Source organism: Trichechus manatus, unplaced genomic scaffold (assembly GCF_000243295.1).
Source record: "Trichechus manatus latirostris isolate Lorelei unplaced genomic scaffold, TriManLat1.0 scaffold00104, whole genome shotgun sequence".
Classification (NCBI taxonomy): Eukaryota; Metazoa; Chordata; class Mammalia; order Sirenia; family Trichechidae; genus Trichechus; species Trichechus manatus.
In genome coordinates, this window is record NW_004444040.1 from 9,530,811 (window position 1) to 9,549,994 (window position 19,184).

At 50.3% G+C, this 19,184-nt stretch overlaps 1 protein-coding gene across 1 annotated transcript in view; it reads right to left on the reverse strand.

The window, feature by feature from the left end:
* The window catches only part of JAG1 (jagged canonical Notch ligand 1), a 37,531-nt gene extending 20,432 nt beyond the window's left edge, over positions 1-17,099 (reverse strand). Inside the window, exons 1-3 of the mRNA XM_004383059.3 lie at positions 17,019-17,099; positions 16,303-16,608; positions 6,799-6,850 (exon numbers count right to left, since the gene is read on the reverse strand). Coding sequence (XP_004383116.1) covers positions 6,799-6,850; positions 16,303-16,608; positions 17,019-17,099 — 439 coding nt within the window. The remainder of the gene's footprint in view (positions 1-6,798; positions 6,851-16,302; positions 16,609-17,018) is intronic.
* Between the last annotated feature and the right edge of the window lie 2,085 nt (positions 17,100-19,184).

Consider the following 19,184-nt stretch of genomic DNA (forward strand, 5'->3'; position numbering starts at 1 on the left):
AAGCCTTTTCAATAATGTTGTCAGGTTCTAGAGGAAAAAAAAAAAAAAAAAAAAAAAAAAGCAAGAAACTTAATCGCATTCACAATGCCTCCTTTCCTGACCATTTTGGCTGTTTTAAAATAACATATGCACATGGTACAAAATTCAAACAGGATAAAAGGGCAGAAAACAAAACGTTCGGCCCCCTCGCCAGAGGCAACCACTGTTAGTACTTATTTACCCTTTTCAGTGGGTGCATGGTACAGTGAAACCCGTGGGAGCCAGAACTCCACAAAACTGCCTTGTTTTTCTGGGTCTCTCAAGTTTTCTGCCTTTGACAGGGTGCAGTCTTACCCCTTTTCTATTGCTCATTTTAGTGAAAAATATTTGCATTTTCCTTTTCTGACAGGTTTCAGCCTTACACAGGTTCCAACTCTCATGGGCTTTACTGTAGTTGTCTGGAAGTTACTATTAAATTATTTATTCGGTTCCTGAAATACGTGCATTTGGGTTGCTTTTGGCCTTCTGCTATTAGGCAAAGACATAAGGAACATCCTTGAACATATTCGCCCATGGGTGTGGTTCCAGCAGTAGGAAAATTTCCTAGAAGTGGAAGTGCTGAATCAGACTATGTGCACACCAACCCGCTTCTGTATGCAGGCATTCCCAAGCTACCCACCAGTGCAGCCCTGTCATCCGTCCTCCCACCCGCATCGGAAATTACATTTCCCAATAGCAGTGCCAAACACTGGGCCTTATCAAACTTTCCGATCTTTGCCTGATAGGTAAAGAGGTATCTCTTGTTTTAGTTAGCATTTAATTGAGTGATGTTAAGCAGCCTTTCATGTGTTTACAAAACCATCTATAATGGTTCCCTGTGAAGCGCAACCTGTCTCTCTCCTTTGCCAACTTTTCTGTATTATTATTCATACTGCTTTGCAAACGCTCTTTACATATTATGGAAGGTTGCCCTTTATGGAATGCTGCTCTTGAAGAAATTTAATTATTCCATGTAAAAGTTAATCTTTTCTCTTCTGGTTGTAGAGTTTTGTGTGTTTGCTTAGAAAAGCTTTATCTGCTTCAAAGCTATTCTCTTCTACAGAAGCCAGGGTAGTAGATTAAGTTATTGTAATCTTCTTATTTATTTTGTTGTTGTGTTTTGCTTTTTTTTTAAACCATAAACTTCACCACCTTTTAAACTGCTGTTTAAATAGCAACACCATGAACTTAAAACAATTCACCTTTGCCCAGAGGAAGATGGGAAAAGAGTTCACCCCAGTTTAGAGACAGGTGGACTTGAGCTATTTTTGAGCCAAGCTATGCTCCTACTGAGAAAGAGAAATGCCTAGAGCTCATGCCACTCTCAAGAGGAGTTAAGAAGTGGTCCCTGCCCCGAGCTCCCCCATAATCTAGTCTGAGAGAAGAGACAGGTACAAAAATAGCTCCAACCTCCAGGTGCCAGGAGTTCAGAAGAGGGACGTGAAAAGGCAGCAATACACTAAGTCAGCACCGCAGCCTGGTTTTGTGTTTGTTTTCTTAAACCTGCCAGCACCAACTCTTCACCACTTTGTCAAACTCAAGGCCACCTTGGAGAGACAGCTTAGGCCCTACTTTCTATGTCTTTGTGATTCTTCCCCACCCACACCCGTTTTTCTAGGCCCCAGGCCTCTGCTCACTCACGTGGCTCTGTAAGCCCTGTAGGTGACCAGGCTCAGAGGAACTCCTGGACGGCTTCATGCACACACGTCTACTTCCCCACGGCCCAGTGCTCGCCCTCTGGGTTTCTTTAACTGTCTGTGGGCAAGACAAGCCTTCAACAAGCCCACATACCTGCAGCCTTACACCATAGTGAGCACAGAACCACTTGCAGATAACACTTTTACTAACTTAAGTTTTGCAAATAAACACAGACCAAAGAATGACAAAAATGTCCCTCCATTAAATGCTTGTTTGCTCTGCTGGTTCAATTAAGAAGTGTAGTGGGCTATTACCACGTGGTTACGAGGAAGGCGTCATGCCGCTTGAGATCTTAATAAAGGAATTATTTAAACACACCAGCCATGGCTCAAGGGCTGCCAGCGGCCCTCAGGCAGGCAGGTATCAACAACAAACAATCCCGAAGAGTACAGGGCAATCCCAAAGACGCAGCTTGCCATTTTCAGGAGTCACAGCATACTTTCTATGGATTTCCAGGAAAGGCTGTGAAAAGATAGTCTCAGCATCCTCAACGGGGCTAACAAAAAAACCCACTGCCGTTGAGTCATTTCCAACTCATAGAAGTTGGACCCACAGGACAAAGCAGAACTGCCCCACAGGGTTTCCAAGGCTGTAAATCTTTACGGAAGCAGACCGTCACAGCTTTCCCCGGCAGAGCGGCTGGCGGGTTGGAATCGCCGACCTTTGAGTTAGCAGATGAGTACTGTAATCACTGCGCCACCAGGGCTCCTTCAATGGAGCTAGCAGGTCTGGGTAAGTAACTTCACACCTGCATGACAGACTTTTCCTAACTGAACCACGGCCAAGGAGGTCAGTGTCTGACGTGCTCTCGGGCACCTGGGCGACAGAAAGCCAGTTTGCTGCCTGCTTCTAGCAGCTGCCTAAATCACGGTTCCTATCAGCCTGGGAAGGAGGCCTGGTGGCACAATGGTTAAGTGTCCAGCTTCTAACTGAAACGTTGGAACCCACCAGCAGCTCTGCATGAGATAAGACCTGGCAGTTTGCTCCTGTAAAGATTACACCCTAGGAAACCCTATGGAGCATTTTTACTGTGTCCTATAGGGTCAATGTGAGTTGGAATCGATTCAACAGCACACAATAACCAGCTTAGGACATACACATACACACACACACACACATATATGCATTTACATACACATATACATGCATATATACATAAGGTTGGCAGTTCAAACCCACCAGCCACTCTGCAGAAGAAAGATGTGGCAGTCTGCTTCCGTAATGATTACAGCCTTGGAAACCCCATGGGGCAGTCCTACTCTGTCCTACAGGGTTGCTATGAGTCAAAAATGACTCAGAGGCAATGGGTTTGGTTTGGTTTTGGTATCACACATATATACTTGGGGTAGTTCACTTTGTAGTACAGCCATGTGATTGGCACAGGGTCTTACCATGCCTCCCTGCAATCTTCAATGGCATGAAGAACAATCACCAAGCACCCAAAACAGCCTTGCAGCCCAAGGAGGAGGTAATTGAGAGGCAAGCCTGAGCACAGCCCCGAGACCACACCATAACCAACAAATCTGGACAAAAGCCTTAGCCAATAAAGTTAAGCTATAAGGAAAACCTGGCCTAAGTATGCCTGTGATTACATATTTATTAATCATCACAGTAAAGCCAAACCGTTTGCTCTAGGTGATAAAGACAAATTTTGACCTTACATACAGAGATCCTGAAATGCAACAGAAATGACTTTGGAAGACTGACAACAGGGCCAGCCTCAGAAAATACCTTGAAATACATGAACAGCCTCTGGGCTTCGTCTGGACTAGGCTCTGCTTGTGAGAGTTCATAAAACTCAGGGTTCTGCCTCTAATTTACACCTGAAAGCTGATGTTTGCAGCTTCCTTTGCGCCCCAAAGGGCAGCCAACTCCATTTGGGTTCCTACGCATGCTCAACTTCTGCCCTCTTGGAGAAAAATCCACTGGGATGGACAGAGGTTGAAGGGGGTAAGAAGTAAAACATTCCATGCAGAACAAACAGCACATCCAAAGGTCCTGAGGCAGGAGTGAACACAATGCATATGAAGACTGAAAGGTGACTGCTAGGGTTTACCTAGGATACAGATATCACTGGTAGCAGCGTGGGCTGTTTAAGATGAAGCTGGCAGGGAGACAAAGCTGGGCTGTGCGAGGCCTTGTTGGCCACACAAAATCTGTCCCAAGAGTAATGGAAAGTCACTGGGTGGTCACCTTTATGCTGGGAAGGTGAAAACAGATGTTATACACCGAAAAGACCACATTGGCAGAGAATGGAGAAAGCACTGAAGGTGGATCAGGGTAGATACGGGTGGACCAGTTAGATGGCTACTGTAAGGGTCCAGGCATGGGTGGATGGCGACTTGGACCAAGGTGGTGGTAGGGAAGACAGTGGGAAGAAGCACACTTGAGTGGAGAGTTGGAGATAAGATTTTCAGAACATGGAGATGGATTAGATATGGATGCTAAGAGAGAGGGAGGTACACAGGGTGCCTTCCAGATTTCTGACTTACAGCACTGTGGTGTTCTACTGTTGATGCCAACCACCTAGAAAGGACCCTGGGAAGGCGAGTGCTCTCGGAGAGGAAACGGGAATCCCAAGTTCAATTTTGGATGTGGTGAATCTGAGGTACTTCAGAAGAAATAGGAAAGTGGACAAACCACTCCTAGCAAATCCACAATGCCTCTTCATCTAGGTTCAACAAGTGAGTTGTAATTACCCACAACGGGTATTACTTGACTTGGCATCAACCTCTCTTCCTAAGCAGAGGTCTAGAAGCACTTTATTCCTACCCTCATAGTCTTCTTTGTCCCTTCCAGTGATTCAGTTACTCCCCCCAGCAAGAGGTAAGATGCCCCTCCCGCAAACCAAACCAAACCCATTGCCATTGAGTCAATTCCGACTCATAGTGACCCTATAGGACAGAGAAGAACTGCCCCACAGGGTTTCCAAGACTGTAAATCTTTATTGAAACAGACTGCTACATCTTTCTCCCACGGAGGGGCTGATGGTTTCAAACTGCCAACCCTTTGGTTAGCAGCTGAGCACTTAACCACTGCGCCACCAGGGCTCCTTACAGAGTAGAACTGTCCCATAGGGTTTGCAAGGCTATAATCTTTACAAACGCAGACTGTCACATCTGGTGGGTTTGAACCACGACCTTTCAATTAGCAGCCGATTGCTTAACCTCTCTGCCACCAGGGCTCCAGAGTCCCAAAATGTAGATAACCATGGGCAGCTTCGGAGCCCTGGTGGTGCAGTGGTTAAACACTCAGCTGCTAATCAAAAGGTTGGTGGTTTGAAGCAACCAGTCACTCTACGAGAGAAAGATGAGGCAGTCTGCTTTCATAAAGATTATAGCCTTGAAAACCCCACGCGGCAGTTCTACTCTGTTCTATAGGGTCGCTATGAGCTGGAATCAACTTGACAGCAATGAGTTTGATTTTGATTTCGTGGATATCTCTGCATGGGCCCCAGGCTCCCAGTCCTGCCTTCCAGGCAGTCTTTGCTTCCCAGGGGCAAGCTACCTGCTACCTGACCTGTGGGCTACGGGAGCCCCAGGAGAGGCAGTGCAGAACAAGGGGCCCCCACCACTTCCCCAACAGTGTCCCCCCAGGGCTCCACCAGAGCCAGGATCACCCTTAAGTGTGTCCAGGCCAAAGATGGATTGTTTTAACATCTAAAAGGGAAAGAAAGGAGAAAACCACGCCCGCACCAGCAGAATGGCAAAGAGCCGATTTCTCCTCCACTGCCCCCATCTTCCTAACACTCAGTTCCCACTGTGCTAGGTCACAGTGACATACATGACCAATGTTTGTCCAGCGGAGGGAGGGAGGGGAGAACTAACAGGTGTCTCTAACCCTGGCTGGCACCAGTTGCAACCAAGGCTGGCACATCCCTCTACCACTTCCCTCCACACACCACAGCGGGACAGGGACGCCCCTGGGGAGGGAGGCTCAGAGCCTGGACTGTCACAGTTCCTCCCAGGCAGGGATGATGGCCACAGATCTGGACTCAAGATGCCAAAGCAAGAGCAGTGACCAATGAATGGCCTGGGAGACTCTGGCCCACCAGGGCTCGGCAATAGTTCAGCGGTCCCATGGCAGCAATGGCCCAATGGGCAGCCACGGCCCCAAATCGGTCCACCCTCACCGTGCCCACCACAGGAACTCACCACTCTCAGATTCGGTTGGTAAAAACACAAAGTGAGAAGAGCAGGAAAAGACAGTTAGTGGTGTAAACACAGAGGAAAGGTGAGGAAGGTGGAGAAGGAAAAAGAACAAGATGTGCAGAGAGGATCGGAAGGCAAAGACAAAAAGGTGGGTCGAGCCTTCCCCACACACAGAGACCACGACATCTCAGCTTGGATCAAGTTTTCTCATGACAACCACACAGGCCTTGCTGGCAAAAAGGGAACTCATAGTTTTGGCTCAAGAGGGAAAATGTTTTTAAGTTCCAATTAAATAGCAGGACTACCTTATAAGCCAGACTGTGGCCATTTCAACGCATATCCTGTGCACTCCCACCAAAGCCACCCCTAGCAGTTCTGAAAAGCAAGCTGGGCTGCAAACAGAGTTATCTTTCAGAGAGGAGGCAAGTAATGGCTGTGAAGCTTTGGAACTCAGCGTCAATGGAAGTCTTGTGCAGTGTGGGAAACCTGCTGAGCCCGGAGCTCGCCTGCCCGCTAAGTGAAATTCAAGGTGTCTTTAGAGCCCAGCACCACCTTTAAGGGCTTTATCTTTCTGATGAGAGATTAAACGCTCACTTAAAGTTTAAATGGACTTTTAAAAAGTCACCACTTTGATCCTTTAGCAGTCTACAAGGTTTGAAAGTTGTAAAACCATTAAGATCTCTATCCCAAAGATAATCTCGGTCCCATATTCTGGGACCCAGTTAGCTGGGAGTCTGTGCTGGCCACTTAATATTCCATGCTAACATTCTAGGGGAGGTAAGGAACAGAGACCACTTGGGGGAGGGGGGCTGACAGCAAGGGACGGTTCCTCTAAGTATGGAAGAGACAGCTCCAGCTCTGACAAGTACTGTCAGCCAAGCCATGCGGTTCCACGCGCGTTCAGAGAGAAGCCCACTGAAGTAATACTTACGAACGGTGTCATTGCTGGAGTCCCATGCCTCCACAAGCAAAGTGTAGGACCTCTGCAAAACAGATAAGCATAGTCACTCAAAAATAGGGATCACCTCTCAAACGTCACACTTTCTTGGCCTCCCCGCACACCCCCCAAGCCAAACAGAAACATAAAACCAAAATTAAAATTATATTTGCCATTGAGTTGAGATCTAGGGTGTTTAAATCCAGACCAACTCCCTTCACCTCTTAAGTATCCCCTGCCCTCCAGGTTTCACCTGGGAGGGGCCCACTGCTGTCACCAGTCAGGGCAGCTCAGAGTCTTAACCAGGAAATGCCACCTCCTATGTGGACACTTAGCATAGAGTGTTCCAGAACTTTCCAGACCCCAACTCTAGCACTTAAGAAAAACACATAAAAGAATTTATTCTAAGTTGACCAGGTATTTGTACCAGGTGGGGGAAGGGGGTGTCCCCATCCAGTAGGGAGGACTGAGTATTGCTAAGATTACACTTTTGGGCCTCGGTGGAGCTGTCCCCAGGGAGGCCCCCTTTTCCTTTTCAGAACCCCTTTGAAAGCCCTGTCTGTGAGAGACCATCACCGCTCCCACAAGTATCAGGTAACTCTAGGAAGCAGGAGGGGGGGTAGGTGCAAAGAGACTCTGTAAGACAAAGAAGGCAACCTAACTTGTGTGGAAGAGGGGGAGCGAAGGATAGGCTCAGGATAGGCTCAGGGAAGAACAAAAGGTGAAATAACAGCACACCCCAGGATTATATTTATTGATGAACTTATCTGTCCATAAGATCTAACATTCCAGGAATAATCAGAGCCCACTAACTAAACAAATTCCCTGGATACTGGCGAGATGCCAGCTTTTATACTGAAGGCCTCTCTTATCTTTCCAGTCTTATCACAGAATTCTACCTCTCGCCCAAATCCAAGCCATTAGCAAATTCCCACTTTTACTCAAATCTTCATTTGTAATTTAAAATCAGGTCAGTCTCCCAGAACACCAACCAACAAAACCAAACCCACTGCCCTCTAGTTGAGTCCATTCCAATTCATAGCAACCCTACAGAACAGAGGAGAACTGCCCCCATGGGGTTGCCAAGGCTAAACTTTCTGCTATCTAGGCGGCCACGGGGGAAAAAAGGACCATGAATCCTTTTACGCATCCTTGCTTTGCCACTGTCAACGACCAATATATTGGGAAGAGCGCCTGTTGATTAAATAAATACCCCGTTGCCAGAAATATGCTGCCACCGAAAGAAGGGGTACCTATAAGGTGAAGGCAAAAAAAAAAGGAACTTCATTCACAGCTCAGAGCAAGTTCACTGCCCTTACTGCGACACAGCAAGTTGTCTTGGAATATAAAAATACCTTGTATAGACTGTGCCTTGGAATTCAGCCGAAATATGTTTCATACTCAAAGCAGAAGAGGATTCCATTTCGTTCACTGATAACTGTGGGAAAATGCTCAGAAAAGCAAGCACAACCGGGCAGGCCGGGGCACGTACCCAGCTCTCTCCTGGCAGTGGCCATCGGACTAAGTTCATTGTTGCCCTCGTTAATATTTTATTAGCGAAAGTTACACCTTATTTACAGCCCCTTTATGTTTCCTAGGACTTCCTACAAATTACAGGACTCTTCCCAAAGAGCAGCAAGAAATAATATTTCTCGACTGATTTGCGACGAGAGACAAGTCAGAAGGAGGGCAGATGGGGGGCTGATTTAGTATAATTTAAGCCCTTCATTTGCTGGTAACGTGGAGACCCACGTCCTGCACTTCAACAATATTATTGTAATTAATCCTCTGATTAAATGCATTGATATCAAGAGTTTTGACAGACTTGCACAAGCGTTAAACACATAATCCCCACAAACCCCCCCACCCCCGTCAGGGAAGGCAGAGCTGAGCTGGCATGCCAGCAGTAACTCTGGTTAACACTCAAGGGGGAAGACATCCACAGATCTTTCCCAAGAACTTGGGAAGCCAAGTCGTCCACCAGGCTCATCCTCCCCAGAACTGGGCAGACCTTTGAAGGTACTCACCAACACCACCCCACCTTGAGGGTAAAAAGCCAGACACACACAGCTCTAGTCACCTAGATTCTCTCAGAGGTGGAGACAGGGTGAAGGCAGGGGGCTGCAGCATCAGCAAAAAGCCCCACAAAAGCCTAGACTTTCTGTCTCCCGTTAAAGCGCTTGGCTGATAACCAAAAGGTTGGCAGTTCGAACCCACCAGCTGCTCTGCGAGAGAAAGATGTGGGAGTCAGCTTCCGTAAAGATTACAGCCTTCGAAACCCTCTGAGGCAGTTCTACTCTGTCCTGTAGGGTCGATATGAGTTGGAATCAACTTGATAGTAGTGCATTTTTCATTTCTCTCTCCCGAGCTTCAGAGGATAAATTATGGCTCTGGGACACGCCTCCTAGGGTAGGAGGATTACTCCTGCCGAGCCTTCAGAGAACAGGATTCCCTGCAAGGCTCCTATTAGAAGGTGCTCCTACCCTCCCACTCCATCCCCACACTACAGATCAACAATCAAGATAATTCAACAATGATTATTAGTTGCTAGGGAACTCTAATTTTTCCCAGGCCCATACTTGACCTTTGTACATCCCTGGATATACATTCAGACACTGAAATCCCAGATCACGCACACCTTACGCCATCAAAGCAGGGTACCAGGCCGCAAATCAGTAATCCACTATGATCATGTCACACCCAATTAGCCATTGAAAATCTGACCCTCAGCAGAGGCCGAGTCCCAGAGGGAGGTTGGAAAGGGGTGCCAGGCAAGATGATGGGGGGGGGGATGTTTGAATTTAGCAATCTCATCCAAAAAACAAAACAAAAACAACAAATACCTGAGTTTTTCCTAGTTTCAAACTATGAAAAGAAAACCCGTATAGAGTCTATGAGGTCATGTGGCATTCGTTTTCCTTAAAATTTTTCAGAACAACCTAGTGACAAAGTAGGATGGATATGTAAAAACGACAACAATAAAAAAATAACAGTTGCCCGTCCAGTGGATTCCAACTCACAGTGACCCCATATGTGTCAGAGTGGAACTGTGTTCCATAGGGTTTTCAATGGCTGATTTTTTCGGAAGTAGTTCACTGGGCCTTTCTTCCGACTCATAGTTACCCCATGAGACAGAGAAGAACTGTCCCATAGGTTTTCCAAGGAGCAGCTGGTGGATTGGAATTGCCGACCTTTTGGTTAGCAGCTTTAGCTGAGCTGGAAATCAGTGGGTTGGTTTTTTCGGAGCCCTGGTTGGCCCAGTGGTTAAGCATTTGGCTCCTAACCAAAAGGTCAGTAGTTCGAATCCACCAGCCGCTCCTTGGAAACCCTAGGGAGCAGTTCTACTCTGCCTGTTAGGGTCACTATGAGTAGAAATTGACTCCGACAGCAACGGGTTTTTGGTTTTTCTTCTGAAGTACCTGTGGATGGATTCAAAGCTCCAGCTTTGCAAGTTAGCAGCCCAGCACTTAACTGCTTGCACCCCCCAGGGCCTCCTAGGAAGGATAGGTAGTTAACATATTTTTAGTTTAGGTTTGCAGAGTGAATCATTTCTGCTCCTTCTCAGTTCCAGCTACAGGCCCGAGGGCATCTGTCAACTCAAGGGTTGGTTCCCACTCCCCTGTGGCAATAAAGAGGAATGGTCAGCTTCTGTCAGAGTTACCTTTGGGGAGGATTTCCACAGAATTTTGCCTAGAGGAGTGTCCTGGCATCAAAGCCAAGGCCGGCCCCCAGCACCTCCGCCCTTCCCGCGCTCAGCTGTGCCAGGATTGTGTTCTGCGCCCCGTTCCACTTGACAGTGGTTACCTTGGCACCAGGCAGAGTGGTAAGCACTTAATTGCCACATTAAGAAGAGGGGATGTAAGAAACAAAGGTAATTGTGTTGGCAGCTAGGAGCTTCCTTTTCCTGGCAACAGTGGCAGCCAAACCAAGTCCTGAGAAGCGGCTGCCTCCCCTCCTGCCAAGCTGACGGACACAAACAAACCGCCATCCAAACGGCACGCGTGCGGCGTCCAAAACTCCAGGCCGCGCGGCGATGGCGCGGGCCCGCCAGTGTAACGCACATCCTGGGAATGCCTGGTGTGCCAGCGTGGTCATTGTGAAGGCAGTCACCCCCGGGTTTGTCTGGGGCCTGCACTCTGCTGACTCAACTGTGGCTTCCTGTTGCTTGCCCCATATTAGCATTATTTTTGGAGAGGCCCCATTATTCTCTGTAATCCTCATTTCAGTCAATTCGGCCACGCTATTGTCCTGCCCACGTCTGGGTGGCCAGAGCATAACATATTCCAATCACAAAACTTATTAAACAGAAAAGTCTCCAGAGATTTCACGTGTGGGAATACTCACGCACAGAATTCACGTATCATATGGCTATGTGGTAAGGTGAGGTATGAAGAAGGGACAACTACTCTATAGCATCCAAGCTAAGGCGACTTTAGTCATAGAAAGCAATTCAGTCTGCAGGGCTTGACATTTCAATAGAGTCCGATCTGGTTACAAAGGGTGATTTTCTCATGAAAGCCCACCTCAAAGACTCACCAAGCGGCCCCAGAGCTCAGATGCAGAGTTGAGGCTCTCAATGAAATGCCCCCACCCCATTCCCATCATTACCCTTACCTGTTTGAAAAGCATCCAACTGATAATTAAATGCACCAGTTACAAAAGGGTGGCGAGGTTAATAGATAGAATACCAAGAAGCCAGCCAAGCACAACAGTCCAGTTCACACAGAGCAAGCCTGAACAAGAAGCCTTTCTACTTATTTACCAAAAGTGCACGAAAACTGGGCTGAGCTGGTAGAGGACTCTGAGTATTTGACTATTTATGTACCACTCTGAACCACTGAGAGCCACCGTGCGGAATTTCTTTCCTGCACACACACTACCCCAGTGATGAATGTCATCGAGACCATAAACACAAGGGCCACAGGGCTGCTGTGGTCCACACAGTGATCAGAAACCAGCAAGGGAGCCACAACACAGTCACTTGGTCCTATGCACCAAGATATAGGTAGGTCATTTCTGAACCCAGAACCCTCCCTGCCTCCGTCGCCATTCTGGAAAAGGCAAGAATCATTGCTTTCTATGCATCCTAAACACCCTCCTAAATTGGGGGAAAAGGGTTATAGTTTGTTTGGCTCTAACGTTTCTTTCATTTTTAAAAGCTGGAACCAAGTAAATGAAGCGTCACCTCTCTCAGCAGCTCCAAACTCAAGACCTAACCTTGGGGGTGTGGGGAGGGGGCAAACATGCATCTAGAAGTTTATCAAGGGGGAATTTGCAGGATTATTTGCCTTTACGGATTACCATACTAACTGTATGTACATCCAGAGATTATGCATTCTTACCTCGTAACTAATCTTGAAAGCCTAGCAATTGGAACCAAGTTCCACAATGGCCAATGCTGCCTGTGAATTCGGCCAAGGCCCCTGTGTGCATTCCTGTTTTCAGATCAGGAATATGAAGGCTCCTTGTTGCCTTGGCTCCGTTTTTGTGAATAACTTTTTTCTACACGCTAAATTTTCCATATGCCTTCTGTCCAAAAGGTCCCCAAGGCACTACTATTTGGCTTAAATCTTTTAGGCAGCATTCAGATCGTGAGTCTTCTGGAGGGTTCCATGCCTAAAAGCTGCTGCCTCTCTTCCTTACCCATCCAACTCCCCCAGCAGCCTCCCCACCAAAAGCTTCCACTGTTTTCTAAAAATGTTTTAAGTCCCCATGGAATTATGGGTGTGGAGTTGGTGGGCTGCAAACTCACATAAGTACTGGAGGTTTGAATAAGTTGCTAAGAAACAAGACAACAAGGAGGAAGAAAACACAGAGAAGGTTACACCTGCAAGAGAAAAAATATTAGAAACTGAGTACCTTAAATAGGGATCCCATTTGGGGAGCAGCCATTCTGCAGATACTTCGTACAGCCCTTGCAAAATAAGCAGGGCTCCACTTTCCTCCAAGCCCCGTTTTACAATGCAGACACGTCATTCCATTGCTTTAGTCTGAGGTAGGTTTCTTAGGGCAAAGGGTATTTTCTCCACCCACAGAAAAGTCCCTTGCTCTGAGCGTGTATGCACACGTGTGTTATGTGTTTGTACACATGCTGGCAACATGGGTCTCAAATGCTGGTGGCAGAAAAGGGCCAGCTCAAGTGAGAAGCCCATCCCTCCACCCTCCATGAGTCCACACCACATCTAGGAGGGCTCAGAGGCTGGGAAAGACAGCAAATGACATCAAGGCCAGGACTTGTCAATTACTTAGTCATTCTCAGACAAACACTGTGGCATCTGATTTACCCCAGTCTCTGGCAATTGGGTCACTCAGGGCATAAGTGCAAAAGGGGTCAAAGCTGACAAACGTCTCGTATGCAAGAGTCACATTTCACAGGATTTTTCTAAAAAATTAATCTCAGCCAGCCTTTTCACAGGGGCAGTGGTATTTAACTATGAGGCTGAGAGACTAGGCATGACAACTGTATCCCACAAAGTTTGAAGAAATTGTTTTCACTCTAGGGCCAGCAATGTCAGTACAGCTAACCAGAGTTCCAGGGTTCCTAAAAGCTTTTGGGGCTGGGTAGTATTAATTATGCTAATGCGTTTTTAATAAGCAGGCACTACTAGGACTTGGCTCTAATTTTAGGAGGTGCCAACTTAACCATTTCAGTGATTTATAAACTGTTATTCTCAAATCATTTCTCACTGAGCCCAATTACCTCGCACAGTGATGTTCTTATCACTTGATCCCCCAATTTGAGCACCTTAAATCAGGCCAATTGCTTCCAGCCAAGCTCCCACGAACAAATAGCACTGGTAGGAGCAGAAGCAATGATAAAAACCACCACAAGACCGGGGCTGGGGCAATGGATACCCGGTTGGCGCCATCAGATAAGAAACAACGGCCAGGCCCACCTCTACAGAGCTTCACATGTTGACACTGCAATATGGATTGCGTTTCATTTCTGACCAGATTGTTTCCTCCTCTTCCTCTCCAGATCATGGAACAGTTGTTTGATCTAGGTCATAATTCTGAACAAAGACACGAAGTACCCAACCTTCTAAACTGACTTACCCTGCACTACAGTCCTTCTGACCCATGCAGACCAGTAACTGTGGCTACCCTGAGGCTGGGACCTTAGGTGGCTGGGAGTCCAATTTGGTTAGGAGATTTTTTTTTTTTTTTTTTAAACCATATATACTTCTTTTTACCTCTTGAATTCTGTATCAAGTTCAGACCTTATTACTTGAAGAAATTAATTATTATAAGACATACTTATTTAATATTTAATTGCCAAACTGAATGAAGCTATACTATCTACTTCAATCCTTGTTCAGCTACCTGGGTACTTTCACTTAAGTTTACATTCACCTGGGAATCATTCTTGAAAGTTACATACTGTGGTGTTTTCCCAACCACACTCAGGAAAATAAACTAAAACAATACTGTTACACCTAAACATCCAATTTTTTCTTGGGAAGTGAAGCTTATGTTTCAAGGAGGGCTTTTCTGGGGAGGCAGGGTGGAGACCTGTTTATGAGTGATACACACACATCTGGCCCAACTTCAAAAGAACCACACTCCCGGTGTCTCCCATTCTAGAAAAGCCGACAGTCTGTTTCATGGTCGGTGACCCGTGGGGCCTGAAACCACAGAAGAACACCAGCAAATCAAATGCTTCCCCTGCCCTTCCACGCTGCTTCCATTCCTTCCCCTCCGGAGCCTCTCTGCCAAGTGTCAAAAGGGGACAGACACACCATCTAGGTCACTTGGCCCGAGCCAGCCTAGGGAGCCAGGCTCCCTGTTTTCCTGCATGCCATCCTCTGACCCTTCCCTCCAAAATGAACCTCAGCCAGGCCTGCTGCTTTTCCCCATCATTAATAAGATTCCTTTTATGGTCTTGTGAAAAGTGAGGGGCTCTGGACTGATCCTCTGGATGGTGGAACCACCTGCAGGGCCCCTTCTCCCTGAACTCCAAACACACACATTTAAGGGCCGTCAGTACTCCCACTGCACACGGGCTCAGACAGATTTGAAACTGGCAATCCTCTTTTAGGGAGAACTTTTAGCTAAAGAGGTGAACAAACAAGATAAACACTCTTTGTAAAAATTAAATCCCACAACTGCAGCAGCCCTCCAATCGCAGGGAGCTCAGCACACCCCAGGCTTTTTATAGGCCCCTTTCCCATTTAATGGACTATTTTTGATTACTGTCTTATCTCACACACAGCAGAGGACACTACAATGCCAATTCCTATGAATGTGGGCCTTTGGAACCACCCCAAGTTTCAGCAGACCTAGCTGGACACTCTCCCCTCCCTCTAGGAGCTAAGAATCACAGCCTGAGCCCACGGGTAGGAGGCAGCAGAGTGCATGCACCCTATTAGAGCACGTGGCGAGAGCATTCCTCTGCAGCCCGAGCCACCCACCCCCCACACACACCCTCTCAGGCCATGCTGGGCTGAGCCCCAGTTCTGGCAATGAGTCACGCCTCCTGGACAGCAGCAGCTGGGCACAGGGCACCCCCAACATTTCCCTTTCCTCCCTTTCTGCAATCACACCCATCTTCCTTCCACCCATTTTGGGATGTTGCAAGGGCTTTGCTAAGGGGTAGTCCAGCTGGGCCCAGGCCTCAAGCAGCTCTGGGGGTGGAGGAAGGGGATGAGGGTCTATGCACTTGCACCCGCCAGCCTTGCCTCCAGTGCACCGCCCCTTCCCAACCTTGGCACGCCCCCGAAGGCCTGCGGGGGCCGGGCGCGCCGGCCCGACAAGGGCGCACCCCCGCCCTTCCCGGGGAAGTTTGCAAACACAGCTGTTCCAGAGCCCAGGAACCGCTGGAAGTGAGGCCAGAAGGGCTGCACCGCGCAGGGGCAGGAAGGGGCCGGCAGGGGGCGGGGGCTCTCGAACCTACAGCCCCTGCAAGGGCTCGTAGACCCCCTCCCCCGCTGCAGCCGCCGAGACCCGTGGGCCGAGGCCCGAGCTCGCCCCCGCACGCATGAAAAACTCCCGGGGAGAAGCGGGGAAACGGGCTCCCCCCAAGCCCCTCCAGGAAGGACACACCCGCCCTCCCAGTGGCTCACGGAAAAGGGGTGGGTGCCAATTTAGACAGCGTTAGAAGGCCAAAACTGGTCGTCGTCTCCTTCCACCGCGCACCAGGTTTAACTAGTTAAGCAAAGAGACCACGCATAACGACCTCCTGGCTCAGGGGTTACCCTGGGGCCTTCAAGTTGCAAGTTTAAACCGGCCTTACTGGGCGTTTTGCCGCGCAACCCCATCTGAGGTCTGCACTTTTTGCGCGCTTAGCAAAGAGCCGCGGGGATGGGGCCCGCCCCGTCCGGTCTGCCGAGGTTTAACTATAGAGCCTCGGTTCCCTAACTCCCTACTCCCAAAGACTTCCCCAGTTAGCGCCGAATTTCCAGCCAAGGCCCTTTAAATGCTCCTCACAGGGGAAAGCAGGGCTCGGTCGGGCGTGGGGCGAGCCTCGGCCGGGCCTCCCTCCCTGCGTCCGTAACTCACCGGCCAGGCGAAACTGAAAGGCAGCACGATGCGATTGCGGTCGTTGCCGCGACTAGCCTTTAGGTTGAAGGTGTTGCCTCCGATGACAGGCGTGGACCCCGAGCCGAAGCTGCAGGGTCCCCCAGCAGTGACGCGAGACTGGTATTCCTTGAGGCACACTTTGAAGTACGTGTCACACTCGTCGCGGGTACACTTGCGGTCCCCCGGGCTTCGGGCACCGCTGCAGCAGTTCCCGTTCTGCAGCTCCCCGTTCACGTTCTGCATGGACAGGATTTCCAACTCGAACTGGCCGGAGGCCCCGCACACCTGCCGGCGAGGGAGGGAGGGAGGTCAGCGAAGGCAAAAGTTGTTTTCTGCGAGGGTGGAGATGGCGAATCCCTCCCCACCCGCCCCGACGAGCCCTCCGCACCAAGTGAAAGTAATTTTTCAAAACGGAGTTCAAGGGCTCAACGTGATTCCGGGGCATAAAATGCACGAGTGCGGAAAAAATCCGACGACTGACCGCGGGGGACAAGAGCAGAACGGACGCGTCCCCAGCCTAGCCTGGAGGGGCCACGCTTAGGAGGCTCCGGGCGCCCGAAGCGAGAGCAGACGTGCCCAGCCCAGGTGCAGCCGCTGGGGCGCAGGGGCCGGGCCCGTAAGCCGGGCGCCGCGCTCAACCGCAGGCGTGCAGGACCCCGCGAGAAAAAGGAGAGGGAAGCCCGGTGGGCTCCTACCTTGGCTCGCAGGGCGCAGAGCAGGGCGAGCAGGAGGCTCAGAGGGCGCCCAGGCCGGCCGCGCGTCCGTGAGGACCGCATCGCTGCGCCGCGCGCCGCGGGCACTCGGGACGCCGCCGCTGCTGCTCGCGCTGGTGCTCCCGCCGGTGCTGCCGTCGCCGCTGCCCCTGCGGCCGCCGCGTTCCGGCTCTAATATACTCCGCCGATTGGAGCATGCACGACTGGAAAACAACACCACTTTTCAAAAGCCCTTTCAAGAGCGGCCGGTTCCAGAAGGCAAAGAGCCCGGCCTCCTTTTATTATTCTGATCGCTTCTTTGAGGCGCTCCCCCTCCTCTTCCACCTCCCGGCTTTCTTTCCCTCTCTCGCGCTCCCCTTCTTTTATTATTATGATTATGCGCAGCCTTTTATTCCTTTCAGATTAGCTGCTTGGAAAGGGGGAGGGAAGGGAGAAAAAAAAAAAAACCCGAGCCCAGCTCGCGGATCGGCCGCAGGTAACACAATGACGCGCGCCCGCCCGGCTCTCAGAGAAGGACCCACAGAGCCCGTCTGGGAGCCGCGGCCCGGGCTGGCCACCTCTACCCAGCGCTACGGGTAGGGCGCATGCGCACTTATTAATATTCATAAGGGGGTGGGCCTATCCAGGAAACGCCCCTTCCCTCCCCTGGTGATGGAGAGGAGGGGCCCGGGATGGGGGAGTGCGGGGAGGAACTTGGAAGTAGCTCTGGGACGCACGGGGCGGTATAGACGTCGGGGGTCTCTGCGCAGACCCTCGCCCTCAGGAGTTCTGGGCCAGGCGTGACTGAGGAGTGGCGGCCCAGGAGAGAGTGCGGGGAAAACCTTGGAAGGGTCAAGTGGCCACCCCTCGGGCGCCCCGAGCCCGGCGCCTCCGCCCGCCCGTCGGGGCCCCAGGTGTAGGCGCCGCGGCGCTGCCCGAGCGGTCGGAGCGGGGCCTCTTCCGCCTTCCGACCCGCCTGCGTCAGCTGCGGCTTTTGCCCCAGGAGGAGGGCCTGCCCGCCGGGAGCCCGGCCCGCTTCCCGCGAGCGAACGAGCCGCCCAGAGCGCTCTGTTGGCGGCAGGAGCGGCAGAGGCGGCGGCGAGGCTGGCCCGCTTGCCGCCGTCTGCTCGCCTCGCGGAGGCGACCTGGGCCGGCGCTGCTGGGAACTTTGCAAAACTTTCCCGGAGCCAGGCTTGCCGCAGATTCGAGGGGAAGCCTCAGCCCGCCCCACCCCCTCTCAACCCGAGTCTGCGGAGCCTCGGAGGGCTCCCAGCTTCCTTTCCAAACCGCGCAGGGGTAGAGCCGCGGGGAAACCGGGAGGAGAGGGCGGCGGCCCGCAGGGGCCCTGGCTTGGGCTCTGGGAGGAGCAGGCAGAGATGCCGGTGGGCTTGCCGGCCCACCCTCCCAGCGCCGGCCCGGACTCTCCCAGGGCCGCAGTGCCGGGATTGCACCTGTAGGCGGCCTCCTAGCAGCTCTCTGGGTGGCTAGACACTGGTCGTCTCGTCGCCATCGCCTAGCCGAAGAACTTGCCTTCTCTGTGGTGGCAGGGGAAACCAATGCTATTTTCCACCTTGAGGCGAGCTTCACAATTAACAACGACACTCCCAGTCATAACTAAGGTCAAAGGAAACCAGCGGGCTGGCCGAAGCTTCGCCCAGCCCTTCTCCTAGAGGGCTCGCTGCTGAGTCTGAGGGACCGCTGTAGGGAAAGACAGGTCTCTATTGTACAGTGGGCAACGTTTTGGCCCTTGTTTTGGGTATGTTCGTGCGCAAAATCATGACTATACAGGGGATTAAGCTCTCCCGGGCTGTAGGGCACAGTGGGCCCAAGAAAAAAGTAGTTCCCAACATGCTGAGTTATGAGAGCGTAAACGGCTGGGTATTTGTGTTACCTCCTTTCTGCTTTTGGTGGAAGGCTCAGTATGGAAAATATTTTCAGTGCCGGAGTTCATCATGCTGAGGAATAAAACAAAGCACTGATCTCTTCAAATCAGTTCATAGCCACCAAGGATGGTTTAGGAATCTTGGTATTCTAACATCCCAAGAAATACTCGTAAGAAAGACGCCTTCTTAATGGTAATCTGTGCCATCTTGATGATCATTAATGAGAGAATTACTCTATAATTTGAAAGGGGTACGTCCAAGAGCAGAATTAGTTTACAGTCAGTCA